General features: G+C 51.5%; 1 protein-coding gene across 1 annotated transcript in view; it reads left to right on the forward strand.

Annotated features, from left to right (window-relative positions):
• The window catches only part of ADRA1A (adrenoceptor alpha 1A), a 28,280-nt gene extending 12,089 nt beyond the window's left edge, over nt 1-16,191 (forward strand). The window contains exon 3 of the mRNA XM_064175443.1: nt 15,402-16,191. Coding sequence (XP_064031513.1) covers nt 15,402-15,913 — 512 coding nt within the window. The 3' untranslated portion in view covers nt 15,914-16,191. The remainder of the gene's footprint in view (nt 1-15,401) is intronic.
• The last annotated feature ends 1,720 nt before the right edge of the window (nt 16,192-17,911 follow it).

A 17,911-nucleotide genomic window follows, 5' to 3' on the forward strand; every position in this document is an offset into this window, starting at 1 on the left:
CAGCCCTCTCAGCATCTTGGTGGCCTCCTCTGCACTGCCTCCAACACTTCCATGTCCTGCTTGTGCTGGGGGCTTCAGAGCTGCACCCAGGACTGCAGGTGGGGTGTGAGGAGAGCAGAGCCAAGGGGCAGAATCCCCTCCCTTGCCCTGTGCCCACACTGCTCTGGCTGCAGCCTAAGACACAGCTGCTGTCTGGGCTGCACTCACACTGCAGTGGATACTTCTGATTCTCTAGGACACTTCAAGCCTTGACCACAGAGCACTTAGAAATGCTGCTTGGTTCTCTGCTCACAAGGTGCACAGGCACTGCTGTCCTCTCCTGCATGCTGTCTCCAGCTCCTGGCTTCCAGCTACTTCAGGCAGCTGCTCACTGCCCTCTGACTACAGGGGCATGGCTGCTTGGCAGGTTGTTGCTGGTCTCTCCTCCCAGAAGGGTACAGCCCCATCTCACCCACACACCACAGTGCCCATACTCCACTGCCTGCCTTTATCTCAGCTCTGGCTCCATCACCACTTCTGTGGCACACAAGATAAAAGAGGACCACAGTAGTGAAGTGACAGAGAGCAGCAGGGCTGAGTTGCTGAGATGGATTTTAACACCACCATGGGTCCATGGGGCATGAAAACATCTGGGATCTGATTCCCATGCTGCTGACAGACAATGCAGGGTAAACACCACAATTTCCTGGAGTCTGGCAGCTTCTAAATCCCTCTTTGCTGTCCATCAGTGAAACAACTCATGACATCAGAACTGTTCTTTCAGCAACCTACAATCAAGCAGCTCTAACTTCTGACAAATGACAAAGTCAAATTACATCTTTGCCACTGAATTGGCACTTACTCACCAGGAGGTGCAGCATAAAGTTCTCTCAGCACTGAAGAAACTTCAACTTGACAGACAGGAAAATAAACTAGGAGGGAAGGGGCAAGGGATGAAATATTTGGCAGAGGCCAATGGGATGAGATTGAACAAGGCCAAGGGCAGAGTTCTGCACTTTGGCCACAACAACCCCAAGCAGCTACAGGCTGGGGCCAGAGTGGCTGAGAGCAGCCAGGCAGAGAGGGAGCTGGGGGTGCTGGCAGAGAGGAGCTGCAGAGGAGGCAGCAGTGCCCAGGTGGGCAGCAGAGCCAATGGCATCCTGGGTTGGCTCAGGAGCAGTGTGGGCAGCAGGACAAGGGAGCTGCTTCTGCCCTGTGCTCAGCACTGCTCAGGCCACACCTGGAGGGCTGTGTCCAGTTCTGGGCTCCTCCATTGCAGAGAGATGTTGAGGTGCTGGAAGGTGCCCAGAGCAGGGCAGCAAGGCTGGGGAGGGGCCTGGAGCACAGCCCTGTGAGGAGAGGCTGAGGGAGCTGGGGGGGTGCAGCCTGCAGCAGAGGAGGCTCAGGGCAGAGCTGATTGCTGCCTGCAGCTGCCTGCAGGGAGGCTGTAGCCAGGTGGGGTTGGGCTCTGCTGCCAGGCAGCCAGCAACAGAAGAAGGGGACACAGCCTGAAGCTGTGCCAGGGCAGGTTGAGGCTGGATGTGAGGAGGAAGTTGTTGGCAGAGAGAGTGATTGGCACTGGAATGGGCTGCCCAGGGAGGTGGTGGAGTGGCTGTGGCTGGAGGTGTTGCAGCCAAGCCTGGCTGGGGCACTTAGTGCCATGGTCTGGTTGGTTGGGCAGGGCTGGGTGCTAGGTTGGGCTGGATGAGCTTGAAGCTCTCTTCCAGCAATGTACCACAGGATTTTGTGCATCAGACAGGGAAGATGCAGGAGCTGACATATCTTTTGGCATCCTACACAGCAATTCAGTGGCTCAATGTTTAGAAATGCTGATCTTGATTTATACCACTCTGGAAGCTGCAGAAGCTGCTAGCATAAACAAAAAGAGGGTCCAAATTATTTCTACTTCTATTTTACATCTGACTCTGTTACACACTGGATCCACAGACTACCCAGCCCCAGCCTCAGCCCTTTCAGGATGCTACTGGCAGAGTTTCTTCCATGTGCACTGCTCCAGTTACAGGACCACACAGAATGGGAGGGGTTGGAAGGTGTCTTGGTTCTAGTTTGAATTTCCCTGAGACTCAAATGTGGGTAAGAGAAGCAATAACAATTTCCAGGATGCTTTTCCCTCTCCCCACTTTGTTCTGTCAAAGAAAAGGAATTAGATGTAGAGAGGAAAAGGTGAAACACAGCCAAATCAAATCATCTCACTTTGACATGGAAGTCAAAAGAGAAGAAGTTGAACAACAAATAAAAGGTATTTGAGGTAGGGGAGTTGCAAAGAGGTATAGGGAAGGGAGAACAAGATGCTGCACGTAGATACACACCCAGATTGATGGCAATGGCTTTGTCCACTTTGTGGCTTGATGGCCACATGGTAAAACAAAGAGTGGCAGGAACAGGAGGGTGATGCTGTCAGGCAGAGAGGAAGGGCAAGAGAGAGTGAAAGAGGAAGTTCCTCTGTTTTTATAGGGGGCTAGACAGGGAGTGGGAGTGGGCTGAGCACTACACCCGGAGTAAGGCTTGGACCTACACCTGGAGTAAGGCTTGGACCCACCACCAGGGAGGAGTCAGGAGGACCTGGGATCAGAGTCAAGATCACTCCCCCAGGAGGGTTAACCCTTTACAGAAGGCACCTCCAGAGACCATTTAGTGCAACCCTCTGCTACAGCAGTTTCCCCTAGACTGGGTTACACAGAATCACTGTGTGCCAGCAGGTTGTGAAAGGCTCTGGAGGAGGAGGCTCCTCCACAGCCTCTCTGGGCAGCCTGCTACAAAGCAAAGAGTATTTTTCCCAAAGCAAAGAGTATTTTTCCCAAAGCAAAGAGTATTTTTCCCAAAGCAAAGAGTATTTTTCCCAAAGCAAAGAGTAATTTTTCTTAACTTCAAGTGAAAACTCCCAGGTTGTGGTTTGTATCTGTTTGCTCTTCTCCTCTCCCTGGGCACCACCAAGGAGAGCCCAGCCACATCCTCTTGCACCCCACCCTTTAGCTATTGATTGGCACCAAGAAGATGCCCTCCGAGGCTGCTCTTCAGAATCACAGAATTAACCAGCTTAGAAAAGGCCTCCAAGTCCAACCCATCACTTAAAACCTTCTAAGTGCAGGCTGGATGTGAGGAGGAAGTTGTTGGCAGAGAGAGTGATTGGCATTGGAATGGGCTGCCCAGGGAGGTGGTGGAGTGGCTGTGGCTGGAGGTGTTGAAGCCAAGCCTGGCTGGGGCACTTAGTGCCAAGGTCTGGTTGATTGTCTAGGGCTGGGTACTAGGTTGGACTGGCTGAGCTTGGAGGTCTCTTCCAACCTGCTTGATTCTATGATCCTAATTAACTAAATCAGGGCACTAAAGCTAAACAGCTCCAGGTCTTTCAGCCTTTCCTCCTCAGGGGTGCTCTGGGCATCCTCCAGCCATCCTTGTAACCCTCTATTAGACTCTTTCCAGCAGTTCCCTGTCCCTCTTCAACTGGGGAGCTCAGAACTGGACAAAACACAACAAATGAGGCCTCAGCAGGGCAGAGTAGAGGGGAAGGAGAACCTTCTTTGACCTGCTGGCCATGTTTTTCCTCATGCACCCCAGAGGATGGTTGGCCTTCTTGGTGATGAGAGCACATTGCTGGCTCATGGGCAACTTGTCCATCATCACTCCCAGGTCCTTCTCCACAGAGCTACTTTCCAGCAGGTCAGCTCAAACCTGTTATAACACAGCCTGGAGACAGAGCTCCAGAGCTACAACTACCTGAAGGGAGGCTGTAGCCAGGTGGGGTTGGGCTCTGCTGCCAGGCAAGCAGCAACAGAAGAGGGGGACACAGCCTCAAGCTGTGGCAGAGCAGGTTGAGGCTGGATGTTACGAGGAAGTTGTTGTCAGAGAGAGTGATTGGCATTGGAATGGGCTGCCCAGGGAGGTGGTGGAGTGGCTGTGGCTGGAGGTGTTGCAGCCAAGCCTGGCTGGGGCACTGAGTGCCATAGTCTGGTTGATTGTCTAGGGCTGGGTGCTAGGTTGTGCTGGCTGAGCTTGGAGCTCTCTTCCAACCTGCTTGGTTCTGTGATTCTGCTTTATCTTGTGAAACACCACAGACTGGCAGGACCAAACACACAGCAGAACCAAGCTGCTGTCCTAAAGCCCAAGCTGCATCCACTGCTGCAATGAAATCCTTAACGACAGCACAAGACGGAGAAGAGGAGGCTCAGGGGTGACCTTATTACTGTCTACAACTACCTGAAGGGGCATTGTAGCCAGGTGGGGGGTGGCCTCTTCTCCCAGGCAACCAGCAATAGAACAAGGGGACACAGTCTCAAGTTGTGCCAGGGTAGGTCTAGGCTGGATGTTAGGAAGAAGTTCTTCACAGAGAGAGTGATTGGCACTGGAATGGGCTGCCCAGGGAGGTGGTGGAGGCACCGTCCCTGGGGGTCTTCAAGAAAAGCCTGGCTGAGGCACTTAGTGCCATGGTCTGGTTGATTGGATAGGGCTGGGGGATAGGTTGGACTGGATGAGCTTGGAGGTCTCTTCCAACCTGGTTGATTCTATGATTCTATGAGCAAAATCTCTCTGTCCCTGCAGCTGTTTGGTTTCCTTCTCAACATTATGTTGTTCCAAGGCAACACATCTCAGCACTGATGAACCAAAAAAGGTTGCACTAATAAATTAACATGCAGATCCCCACCCCAAAAAAAGGAGCAAGAGGCAGACTCTGACACTGGCTGTGCTCTATTTTTACCCGAGGTTGGCAGGGCATCAGCATTCCATTTCCAGTGAGCCACAAGTGGCAGCAAACAGGAATTGTTGTTGTTGTTTACCCCTTTTTTTTCCTCCACACTCAGCCTCACAAGTCTGGTTCCTCAAACCCAGCTTTGTTTTAACACAGCATGGGGGAAGTGGAGATGCTGCAATTAAAGGAGGAAGCTGAGAGGGAAAACAAAACTCACCCAAAACCTGAGTGTGATTTGGGCAATTCAAAGCCTTTGGTTGTTTCTCTGCCAATGACTTCAGCCTGAAGGCTCTTTGAGAAGGCTGCTGAGTTGTTTTCCACTAAAGGCAGGCAGCACTCAATTTCTGAAGGAAAGAGATATTGACACCACTAGCAGCAGGTTTTTGTATGGCAAAGTTGTGAAAGAGAAGCTTCTACCTACCAAGGCTGTGCTTTTCCATTATAAATGTAATTTATTTGTTGGTTTATGGTTAAGAGTTGTACTGAAAACAGAAGTAATATAATGAAATATTAAGAATAAAAAAATGAAGGTAGTAAGATTGATGACACCAAGCTAGGAGCAGATGTTGATCTGTTGGAAGGTAGGAGAGCCCTGCAGAGGGACCTGGACAGGCTGGATGGGTAGGCAGAGGCCAATGGGATGAGATTGAACAAGGCCAAGGGCAGGGTTCTGCACTTTGGCCACAACAACCCCAAGCAGCACTACAGGCTGGGGACAGAGTGGCTGAGAGCAGCCAGGAGGAAAGGGACCTGGGGGTACTGATAGAGAGTAGGCTGAAGTTGAGCCAGCAGTGTGCCCAGGTGGCCAAGAGAGCCAATGGCATCCTGGGCTGGCTCAGGAGCAGTGTGGGCAGCAGGACAAGGGAGGTTCTTCTGCCCCTGTGCTCAGCACTGCTCAGGACACCCCTGGAGTGCTGTGTCCAGTTCTGGGCCCCTCAATTCAAGAAAGATGTTGAGGTGCTGGAACATGTCTAGAGAAGGGCAGCAAGGCTGGGGAGGGGCCTGGAGCACAAATCCTATGAGGAGAGGCTGAGGGAGCTGGGGGTGTGCAGCCTGCAGCAGACGAGGCTCAGGGCAGAGCTCATTGCTGTCTACAACTACCTGAAGGGACATTGTAGCCAGGTGGGGGTGGCCTCTTCTCCCAGGCAACCAGCAATAGAACAAGGGGACACAGTCTCAAGTTGTGCCAGGTTAGGTATAGGCTGGATATTAGGAAGAAGTTCTTCACAGAGAGAGTGATTGGCACTGGAATGGGCTGCCCAGGGAGGTGGTGGAGGCACCGTGCCTGGAGGTCTTCAAGCAAAGCCTGGCTGAGGCACTTAGTGCCATGGTCTGGTTGATTGGTTAGGGCTGGGTGCTAGGTTGGACTGGATGATCTTGGAGCTCTCTTCCAACCTGCTTGATTCTATGATTCTAAGAGTGTGGTAGTTCACATTTTGGTCAGCTGCATTAGGCTGAATCTATCCTTAGCTCTTTGTTATGTCAAAGGAAGATTTTACATTTTTCATATGAACCCAAAGATTCAAATCATAAATTGGTAACAGTTTTTCACAGGCAAATTTCATGTTGCTGCTTAGGAATCTCTATAGACAGCAGCTTGAAATGAAGGTTAGGCTCAGTTCTGCTAGTTTTAGCCATGCTGAAAGAAGTGGAATGCTGTAAACAGATGGAATAATGGCCATACTCTTTGCTTAATAGTCCTACAACAATTGCAATCCTTGACTGATCAAAGAATCATAGAATGATTTGGGTTGGGAGGGAATGATTTGGGTTGGTGTGGTCAGCAGGAGCAGGGAGGTCATTCTGCCCCTGTACTCTGCACTGGTTAGACCTCACCTTGAGTGCTGTGTTCAGTTCTGGGCCCCCCAGTTTAGGAGGGACATTGAGATGCTTGAGTGTGTCCAGAGAAGGGCAATGAGGCTGGGGAGAGGCCTTGAGCACAGCCCTACGAGGAGAGGCTGAGGGAGCTGGGATTGGTTAGCCTGGAGAAGAGGAGGCTCAGGGCAGACCTCATTGCTGTCTGCAACTACCTGAGGGGAGGTTGTGGCCAGGAGGAGGTTGCTCTCTTCTCTCAGGTGGCCAGCACCAGAAGGAGAGGACACAGCCTCAGGCTGTGCCAGGGGAGATTTAGGCTGGAGGTGAGGAGAAAGTTCTTCCCTGAGAGAGTCATTGGACACTGGAATGGGCTGCCCGGGGAGGTGGTGGAGTCGCCGTCCCTGGAGCTGTTCAAGGCAGGACTGGACGTGGCACTTGGTGCCATGGTCTGGCCTTGAGCTCTGTGCTAAAGGGTTGGACTTGATGATCTGTGAGGTCTCTTCCAACCTTGGTGGTACTGTGAGACTGTAATCTGAGGCTCACAGAATCATAGAATGGTTGCAGCTGGAAGTGACCTCTGGAGATCATCAACCCTCTGCTAGCTCAGGCTCTCCTAGAGCAGGTTGCACGAGACAGCATCCAGAGGATGTTTGAAAAGCTGCAGAGATGCAGAACCCCCCACCCACAACCTCCCTGGGCAGCCTCCCTGGGCTCCAGCACCCTCACAGGAAGGATTTGTCTTTAAGTTCAAGTGAAACCTCCTGGTGTGATGGTTTGGGTGTTCCCTGCCCCCCTCCCACGCTTAGGAATATCACCCAGGCTAGACTCAGCAGCTCTGGAAATGGGAAGAATGAAGCTTTGTATTCACAGCTTACACAAGATGCAAGCAGAGAGTTACAACCTCTACAGCTGTAGACAGAAATAGGCAGGTTTAAAAAGTGATACAGAAACACAGCAGCCCTCCCAGAAACCAGAGTGCCCAGGAGGGGCTCCCCAACCACCCTTCCACCTTCTCCCCACCCCTCTACCTTACCCCAGACTTTGCCTTACGCTCAAGGTGAGTTTGGAGGGTTTGGCCAGGGGGGTTAGGAAGCAGAAGGATTAGTCAGGCAGCAAGTTGGGTTAGAGAGAGAAGTTCATGCAGCCCCAAAAGACAGAGAGCAAACTCTTAACTGTGTTTGTACTCTTGTACATCTCAGCAAGCCTATGAGTGAAGCAGACATCACCTTTGTTTCCTTTTCACAGCCCTTCATAGAATCATAGAATCAGGCAGGTTGGAAGAGAGCTCCAAGCTCAGCCAGCCCAACCTAGCACCCAGCCCTGCCCAACCAACCAGACCATGGCACTCAGTGCCCCAGCCAGGCTTGGCTGCAACACCTCCAGCCACAGCCACTCCACCACCTCCCTGGGCAGCCCATTCCAATGCCAATCACTCTCTGCCAGCAACTTCCTCCTAACATCCAGCTTAGACCTCCCTTGGCATAACTTGAGACTGTTCTATTGCTGGTTGCTTGGGAGAAGAGCCCAACCCCACCTGGCTACAACCTCCCTTCGGGTAGTTGTAGACAGCAATGATCTCACCAACACCCTCTAGCTAGCTTCAAAGTAGCACACCTGAGTTCTGCCTTGTACTTGTTACCCCTTGTCCTGTCCCTGGGTGCCACTTAGAGCCCAGCCACATCCTTGGAGACACAGCTGAACTGCAGAGGATGACAAATGTAGGGATGCATAAACCCTCCATGCTGTTCCTTTCAACAAGCACTTGCTCACAGCTTTTCCAGGGGCAAGCAGGAAGAGAAGCAGCTGTCAGGGCTGAAAACTTCTGTTGGTGATAAACCTGACACTAAAGTCCCAAACAAGCCACTTGTGGTTTCTGGGGAATTAGTTTTCTTCCTCTGGCCATACTAATTAATGATATTGGTTTGACAGAAGCACTTGGCTTGGGGTTTTGTTTTTTTCCCCTTAGGGAGGCAAGAAAGAGTCTTTACCCTTGACAGCACAGGGCAAATATTTTTCTCTTTCTCTGGTTCTAAATTTGCTTTGAAAAGTTGCTCTTGGAAGTGCTGTTATCATTTAGTCCCATCCCAGCCTCACAGTGGCTTTAGCTTTCTGGGCCACTCAACAGTCAGACCAGATTGGCAAAGTAGCAAAGAACAGGATGAAAGGATTCTGTTGTGATGACCACCTGCCAGCATCATCCAAAACCCAGATATCCAAACAACAGCAGCAGAGCTGACTCCTAGATAGGTTAAGTCATAGGCTGCACTGGGTGGGAAGTTACCTCTAAAAGTCATCCAGTCCAACCCCCCTGCCACAGCAGGATCACCTAGGGCAGGCCATAGAATCAAGCAGGTTGGAAGAGACCTCCAAGCTCATCCAGTCCAACCTATCTCCCAGCCCTGGCCAACCAAGCAGCCCATGGCACTAAATGCCCCAGCCAGGCTTTGCCTCAACACCTCCAGAGATGGCAACTCCAACCTGTCAATCACCATCCAGGTGGGTTTTGAAAGTCTCCAGAGAAGAAGACTCCACAAGCTCTCTGGGCAGCCTGCTCCAGGGCTTCAGCACCCTCACCACTAAGAAGTCTTTCCTCATGTTGAGGTGGAAACTTCTGTGATCCAGCTTGTACCTGTTGTTCCTTGTCCTGTCACTGGGCATCACCAAAATGAGCCTGGCACCTTCATCCTGACACCCACCCCTCACCTATTTATGGCATGCATAAGATCCCCTCTCAGCCTTCTTTTCTCCTGACTAAACAGCCCCAGGGCTCAGACTTTCTTCATTGGTAAGGTGTTCTAATCCCTGCAGCATCCTCATTGCCCTCCAGCAAATCCCTTTCTGTCTTGAACTGGGGAGCCCAAAAGTGGACACAGCACTCCAGGTGGAGTCATAGGATCATAGGATGTTAGGGGTTGGAAGGCACCCAAGGAGATCATCGAGTCCAACCCCCCCTGCTGGAGCAGGACCACACAATCTAGTACAGATCACAGATGAACACATCCAGACAGGCCTGGAAATGCTCCAGAGAAGGAGACTCCACAACCTCTCTGGGCAGCCTGTGCCAGGGCTCTGGGACCCTTACAGTAAAGTTCCCCCTTGTGCTGAGGTAGAGCCTCCTGTGCTGCAGCTTCCATCCATTGCTCCTTGTCCTGTTCCAGGGAGCAGTGAGCAGAGCCTGTCCCCCCCTCCTGGCAGCCCTCAGATACTTGTAACATTGATCAAATCCCCTCTCAGTCCTCTGTTCTCCAGACTAAGCAGCCCCAGGTCCCTCAGCCTCTCCTCACCAGGCAGTGCTGCATTCCCCTCATCATCCTCCTAGCCCTCCAGTGGACCCTCTCCAGCAGATCCCTGTCCCTCTTCAACTGGGAAGCCCAAAACCGAAGGCAGTATTCAAGATGAGGTCTCAGCAGGGCAGAGTAGAGGTGCAGGAGAACCTCCCTTGACCTGCTGGACACTCTTCTTGATGAACCCTGGGATGCCACTGGCCCTCCACTAGGGCACATTGCTGGCACACACATACCTTGCTGCCCACCAGGACTCCATGGAGCTGCTTTCCAGCAGGAAGACTGCTAGGCTGTAGTGGTGAGGGGGTTGGAGCACAGCACTACACAGAGCTGCTGAGGGAGCTGGGGGTGTGCAGCCTGCAGAAGAGGAGGCTCAGGGCAGACCTTATTGCTCTCTACAACTACCTGAAAGGAGGTTGTAGCTAGGTGGGGGTTGGCCTCTTCTCCCATGCAACCAGTGGCAGAACAAGGGGACACAGTCTCAAACTGTGCCAGCACAGGTTCAGGTTGGATGTTAGGAAGCTCTTCCCAGAGAGAGTGATTGGCATTGGAATGGGCTGCCCAGGGAGGTGGTGGAGTCACCATCCCAGGAGGTGTTTAAAAGGAGACTGAATGAGGCACTGAGTGCCATGGGCTGGTTAATTGGGTGTTGGGTGATAGGTTGGACTTGGTGACCTCGAGAGTCTTTTCCAACCTGCTTAATTCTGTGACCTGGTACTATTCCTCCACAGATGCAGGACTCTGCACCTGTCCTTATTGAAGTTGAGGAGGTTCCCCTTTGCCCAGGCCTCACTGGATGGCAGCACAGCCTGTCAGGCAGCCAGAGGATCTATAGGGACTCCACGGGGTTCAATGTGAATCCAGCTGGAGACCTTTGGTGCTGCTTATGCCTCTATTTACTTAGTCTTGAGCCCACAGCACACACTTAGACATCAGCATCACCTAGGTGAGTGCAGCCCAGTCTTTTGCATGCATCATGTCTTGTTCTCCCCCTGGGCCAGATGTCCCACTATCTTTCCCTCCCCCTGTGGGAGGCATCCTGAAGCTGTGGGAATGAAGCTCAAATGCTTATACACTGCTTGTTATGATTCCCTCTTCCATCTGACTCTCACAAGCCACCACCCCAGGTTATCATCAACAAACTTGCTGGGGGTCTAACTCAGTCCCCTCATACAAGTCATTGGTGAAACACTGAACAAAACTGGACCCAGTGCTGCTCCCTGGGGAACAGCACTGGCACAGGGCTCCAGCTGGACTCTGCCCCACTGATCACAACTCTCTGCACTCTGCTGTTGAGCCAGTTACCAACCCACCTCACAGTCTCATCATCTCACCCACTGCTCTTGAGTTTACCTATGAGGATGTTAGGAGAGAGGGTATCAAAAGCCTTGCTGAAGTCAAGACAGGCAACATCCACTGCTCTGCCTTCACTACCCACTTGGCCATGCCTTTGTAGAAGGCTATCAGATTAGTCAAGCAAGACTGCCCCTCTGCTGGCTACCCTTGAGAGAAATGGTTCCAAGGGTTTAAATCAGCAGTGTAAAGGATTTAACCCTCTCAGAGGAGTGGTCTTGACCCTGACCCCAGGTCCTCCTGACTCCTCCCTGGGGGTGAGTCTGAGCCTTACTCCAGGTGTCATGCTCAGCCCACTCCCTGCCTAGCCCCCTGTAAAACCAGAGGAACTTCCTCTTTCATCCTCTCTTGGTTCTAGTTTAAGTTTCCAGAGACTCAGATAAATTTGATAGAAACAATGACAATTTTATGAAGTGCCCTCCCCTCTTCCCCTTCTTTCCCAAAAGAAAGGGATTAGATGGAGAGAGAGAGAAAAGTAAGCACACCCAAACAAATCAATCTCACTCAATTTGGAAGTTAAAAATGAGTTTAACAATAACTTAAAAAGGTATCTGAGGTAGGGAAGTGACAAAAGGTTAGGGAAGGGAAAATTAGCAAATACAAAATGTATGAATACAGCCTCATGGTGATGGTTTTGTCTGCCTCGTGGGTGATGGCCACGTGGTGGAGCAAAGAGAGACCAGGAGCAGATGGTGATGGTGGGATGCAGGGAGCAGAGAATGTAGAGAGATGCAGAGAGAGTGAAACAGGGAGTCTCCCTGCTTTTATAGGACAGGAAGGGGGAGTGAGCTAACCATCACCTGGTGGTGTTCAGACCCACCCCTGGGGAGTGGTCAAGACCACCTAGGGTCAGGTTCAGGGTTACTCCCCCTGGAGGGTTAACCCTATACACATCCTGTCTTGCCCTTCCTCTCTGCCTGACAGCATCACCTTCCTGTTCCTGCCACACTTTATTTTACCATGTGGCCATCAAGCCATGAAGTGGACAAAGCCATTGCCATCAATCTGGGTGTGTATATATACAGCATCTTGTTCTCCCTTCCCTATAGCTCTTTTGTAGCTCCCCTACCTCAAGTACCTTTTTTCCCCCTTTTAACTTCCATGTCCAAGTGAGACTATTTTATTTGGCTGTGTTTTACCTTTTCCTCTCTACATCTAATTCCTTTTCTTTGAAGGGAGAGGGAAAAGCATCCTAGAAATCGTTATTGGTTCTATTACCTGTATTTGAGTCTCTGGGGAATTCAAACTAGAACCAAGACAAGCAGGTAGCTGATCATGGAGCCCTCTGGCAGCACATCCCATCAGCTACTTCTTAAATACAAGCTGTATTAGTAATGCTATTTGATTTTCAGTTCCCATGGCCACTTGCAGATGACTGGTTTCGTGCCAGGGCACAGAGGACTATTGAATGCACCAAGTATGGCTCTGACACTGATGTGCTGAATAAGTCTACTCAAAAGAGTTCACTTTTTGGGAATGTTATCCTGCCTTCTAGAGAATAAAAAGTGCCCTAGGACCTCCCCTACAAAGGAGTCATCGAAGTTCTTGCTCTTTGAATTGTCTCTGGGAGGGAACTTTGTAAGAACACACAGAGACAGTTACATAGTTCTACATTTGTGCTTTTAAATACATTAAATATATTGAAAGCAAATACAGGTATCTATAAAATATCTATCATAAATATACTGTGTAACTGCCCAGGTGGCCAAGGGAGCCTGGAGGGAGGCTGTAGCCAGGTGGGGTTGGGCTCTGCTGCCAGGCAGCCAGCAACAGAAGAAGGGGACACAGCCTCAAGTTGTGCCAGGGCAGGTTGAGGCTGGATGTTAGGAGGAAGTTGTTGTCAGAGAGAGTGATTGGCATTGGAATGGGCTGCCCAGGGAGGGGGGCAGCCTGGAGGTGTTGCAGCCAAGCCTGGCTGGGGCAATTAATGCCATGGTCTGGTTGGTTGAGCAGGGCTGGGTGCTAGGTTGTGCTGGCTGAGCTTGGAGGTCTCTGCCAACCTGCCTGATTCTATGGTTCTATGGCATCCTGGGCTGGCTCAGGAGCAGTGTGGGCAGCAGGACAAGGGAGCTGCTTCTGCCCCTGTGCTCAGCACTGCTCAGGCCACACCTGCAGTGCTGTGTCCAGTTCTGGGCTCCTCCATTGCAGAGAGATGTTGAGGTGCTGGGAGGTGTTTGGAGAAGGGCATCAAGGCTGGGGAGGGGCCTGGAGCACAGCCCTGTGAGGAGAGGCTGAGGGAGCTGGGGGGGGTGCAGCCTGCAGCAGAGGAGGCTCAGGGCAGAGCTGATTGCTGCCTGCAGCTGCCTGCAGGGAGGCTGTAGCCAGGTGGGGTTGGGCTCTGCTGCCAGGCAACCAGCAACAGAACAAGGGGACACAGCCTCAAGCTATGCCAGAGGAGGTCTAGGATGGATGATAGGAGGAAGCTGTTGTCAGAGAGAGTGATTGGCACTGGAATGGGCTGCCCAGGGAGGTGGTGGAGTGGCTGTGGCTGGAGGTGTTGCAGCCAAGGCTGGCTGGGGCACTTAGTGCCATGGTCTGGTTGGTTGGGCAGGGCTGGGTGCTAGGTTGGACTGGCTGAGCTTGGAGGTCTCTTCCAACCTGCTTGATTCAATGATTCTAAGTATAATTTATAGCTATACTTACGTATATATACATATATATATATGTATATATATATCTAATATGTATTTATATCTATTTATATATATATAGTACATGTATTTATATATATATATCTAATATGTATTTATATCTATTTATATATATATAGTACATGTATTTATATCTATATTTATATCTGTATATTTATACCTATGTCTCTATATTTATATACATCTTTCTTTACTTATTTTTATTTGGCTTTATCTTATGGCTGCCCATGAGATCCTCTCCAGTGTTCACTGATGAAAGAAAGTTCCTTTCCTTCAACGTCTCTGAATTCCAGATGCATGCTATGCAACAGAAAAACCTGGATGGTTTGATTGTCCAAAGGTTTCCAGGGAAAATGAGGACCCAACAGTTCACCATTTCTAAGATTTTGGGCTGGAGTGCAGCCCACTCAGTAATCCCACTTTCCACTTACTCTGCCTTCTGAAGTGGTGCCATTTTCTTGCTGTTTGAAAGCTGTTTTGATGACCTCCTAGATATGCCTGTTACTTGGCTAACCAAGATTGGATTAAGAGTCCCAGAGGAAGCAATTTTCCTCTCTCAGGCCTTGCCTCTCTGGCTGCAGATGGGAATCCAACCCTCGTGTAATAAAGTAGATGTCTTGAGTTGATTCCTGCTAGAACATCCATGCCATTGTATGACACTGTCTGCTCTGAAAGACTTCAGTCCTGCAGGAATTGAGCTTTGAGTCAGAAAGTTGCCAAGACAAACCAGAATCTGATGTATATTTCCCCTCTCCCCCCAGTGTTTAAGTTTCTTTGGTTGCCTGTGATTCCTCATTGCCCCTGCCTAACCACTCTGTGCCTTTCCCATTTTGGCTTCCTGTGATTCCTCATTGCCCCTGCCTAACCACTCTCTGTCATTCCCATTTTGGCTTCCTGTGATTCCTCATTGCCCCTGCCTAACCACTCTGTGTCTTTCCCATTTTGGCTACCTATGATTCTTCATTGCCTCTGCCTAACCACTCTGTGCCTTTCCCATTTTGGCTACCTGTGATTCCTCACTGCCTCTGCCTAACCACTCTGTGCCTTTCCCATTTTGGCTACCTGTGATTCCTCACTGCCCCTGCCTAACCACTCTGTGCCTTTCCCATTTGGCTACCTGTGATTCCTCATTGCCTCTACCTAACCACTCTCTGTCATTCCCATTTGGCTACCTGTGATTCCTCACTGCCTCTGCCTAATCACTCTGTGCCTTTCCCATTTGGCTACCTGTGATTCCTCACTGCCTCTGCCTAATCACTCTGTGCCTTTCCCATTTTGGCTACCTGTGACTCCTCACTGCCCCTGCCTAACCACTCTGTGCCTTTCCCATTTTGGCTACCTGTGACTCCTCACTGCCTCTACCTAACCACTCTCTGTCTTTTCCATTTTGGCTACCTGTGATTCCTGATTGTCCCTGTCTAACCACTCTGTGCCTTTCCCATTTGGCTACCTGTGATTCCTGATTGTCCCTGTCTAACCACTCTGTGCCTTTCCCATTTTGCTTACCTGTGACTCCTCACTGCCCCTGCCTAACCACTCTCTGTCATTCCCATTTTGGCTACCTGTGATTCCTCACTGCCCCTGCCTAACCACTCTCTGTCTTTTCCATTCCAGGCTCACTCTTTCCTGCCATCAAACCCCCGGCCACGCTTTTTAAAATAACATTTTGGCTTGGCTACTTAAACAGCTGCATCAACCCCATCATCTATCCCTGCTCCAGCAAGGAGTTCAAGAAAGCATTCCAGAACGTCCTCGGAGCGCCCTGCCTCCCAAGGAAGCAAACGGCAACGAAGCCATCCCCAAGTTTCAACCTCAACCACCCTGCTGGCCAGAGCCCGGAGGGCGGCGGAGCTGTGGTTCGCATCCCTGCCGGCTCGGGAGAAGCCTTCTATAAGCTTTCCAAGTCGGATGGGCTGTGCGAGTGGAAGATGCTCGCTGCCGCGCAAGGTGCGCCCGCCAAGCGCGGAGTCTCCGCGGACTGCAGCGCTGCCAAGGCCAAAAGCAAAGGCTTCCTGCAGGAGTGCTGCTGCGCAGCCGCTTCGGGCAGCCTCGCCCACGGAAAGGGGCAAGTGCCGACCGCTAAAATGCACAGCATCTCCCTCGGAGAACGCGGGGAGGGCGTCTGAGGGACCGGCTGTGCCCAGCGGCGTGGGCTGGCACGACCCCGCTCTGGTGAAGGTTGGAAGGGACCTCTGGAGATCATCTGGTTCAAGCTCCTCGCTACGGCAGGGGCGGGGCAGAGCAGGATGCTCAGGATCACAGCCAGGCACGATGGGAATTTCTCTGGAGAGGATTCCGCAGCTTCCCTCAGCAGACTGGTCCAGTGAGCCCCAGGGGATCCTGTCCAGTGAGCCTCAGGGGATCCTGTCCAGTGAGCCCCAGGGGGATCCTGTCCAGTGAGCCTCAGGGGGATCCTGTCCAGTGAGCCCCAGGGGGATCCTGTCCAGTGAGCCTCAGGGGGATCCTGTCCAGTGAGCCCCAGGGGGATCCTGTCCAGTGAGCCTCAGGGGGATCCTGTCCAGTGAGCCCCAGGGGATCCTGTCCAGTGAGCCTCAGGGGATCCTGTCCAGTGAGCCTCAGGGGATCCTGTCCAGTGAGCCTCAGGGGGACCCTGTCCAGTGAGCCCTAGGGGGATCCTGCCCAGTGAGCCTCAGGGGATCCTGTCCAGTGAGCCTCAGGGGGATCCTGTCCAGTGAGCCTCAGGGGGATCCTGTCCAGTGAGCCTCAGGGGGATCCTGTCCAGTGAGCCTCATCATGCTTGTGGCTCTGCTAATGGGATGTTGCTCTTTCAGTTGGGAAGCAGAAGTGTATGCTATGGTCACTGAAAGGATCCAGTGAAGCGAACATCTCATGCTGTAATCCAGGGCCAGATCCTTCGAGGAGAGATGTCTTATTTTGCCACTGGAATGGGCTGCCCAGGGAGGTGGTGGAGTTGCCGTCCCTGGAGGTGTTGAAACCAAGCCTGGCTGGGGCACTTAATGCCATGGTCTGGTTGCTTGGCTAGGGCTGGGTGCTAGGTTGGGCTGGATGAGCTTGGAGGTCTCTTCCAACCTGCCTGATTCTGTGATTATAGTGCTGGTAGCCTAAACAAACCCCTTAAGGACAGTGAATGGCCTGGGTGGCTGGTGAGCACCCTTTGGTGTTTGAACAGACTGACTTCTGCAAGGTGTTTGCTGATGATTCACAGCTAAAGCTTGATTCAGCATCCAGGAGAGCTAAGGTTGAGAGTCTCAGGTCTTGGGACAGTGTTTACAGATCTCTGCTCACCTTTCATTAATGGACTGTGGACAAGAATGTTTTCCTACCTTGTCTTGCACTTTTTGCTCGTGTCTAGGTCCTGGCTTGGTGAGGTCCTGCATGCCTTGTTGAAAGCAGCTCTCTGGACTTGCCTCTTCAGCTGGGCAGTCTCACTGGTTCTCACCAGGGACTGCATCATATGGGGAATTGGTGTCCTGTAATGCCCACAGTGCTGCTTGTCCTCAGCTTGCCTGGACAGACAGTCACTTCAGCTCACAGGGCATCAGACATTCACTCTCTTGGCTCTTTTCCTGCTTGGAGTCACTCCAAGTTCCCCTTGACGCTGTGGATTTCAGTGAACTCTGTTGCCATGGAAAGCTTGATCCAAGTGGCTGCACTCCACCTACCTTAGAGACCAACCACAACTTTTCTTTTTAGTCCAACCAACCTCCCAGATCTCAAAGCAAAACCTGTGTGCATCCTGGTCAAAAGGTCTCTGCACTTTGGTGTGGGTCTAATAAAGGTCAAAACTAGGGAAGTCATCATCCAGTAAGGCTCAGAGGGGTCACTTTCACTTACCCATTTGTTTTACTTGTTCTGAATCCAGCAGGGACCTGCTCAAAGACTCAGTAATTCCTTGCTCAGATGCTTGCTAGTCAGACCAGAGCCACAGGAAAAGCTGCTGGTGTCTCCCTTCCCAGTGTTATGCCACATTCCTTTTCTGATTCCTTCAGCATCAAGTGCTCCAAGCTCTCTGTGAGACCCTGGGCACCCTGGAGTCAGAAATGTCACCCTCCTTCTGAGCAGTGGAAGTTAAGCACATTAAAGGGCTGCTTAAGGATCTGCATCCCCTGAGAAAGGGCCATGCTTAAGGATCTGCATCCCCT

The sequence above is a fragment of the Pogoniulus pusillus genome, chromosome 42 (assembly GCF_015220805.1).
Source record: "Pogoniulus pusillus isolate bPogPus1 chromosome 42, bPogPus1.pri, whole genome shotgun sequence".
NCBI classification, from domain to species: domain Eukaryota; kingdom Metazoa; phylum Chordata; class Aves; order Piciformes; family Lybiidae; genus Pogoniulus; species Pogoniulus pusillus.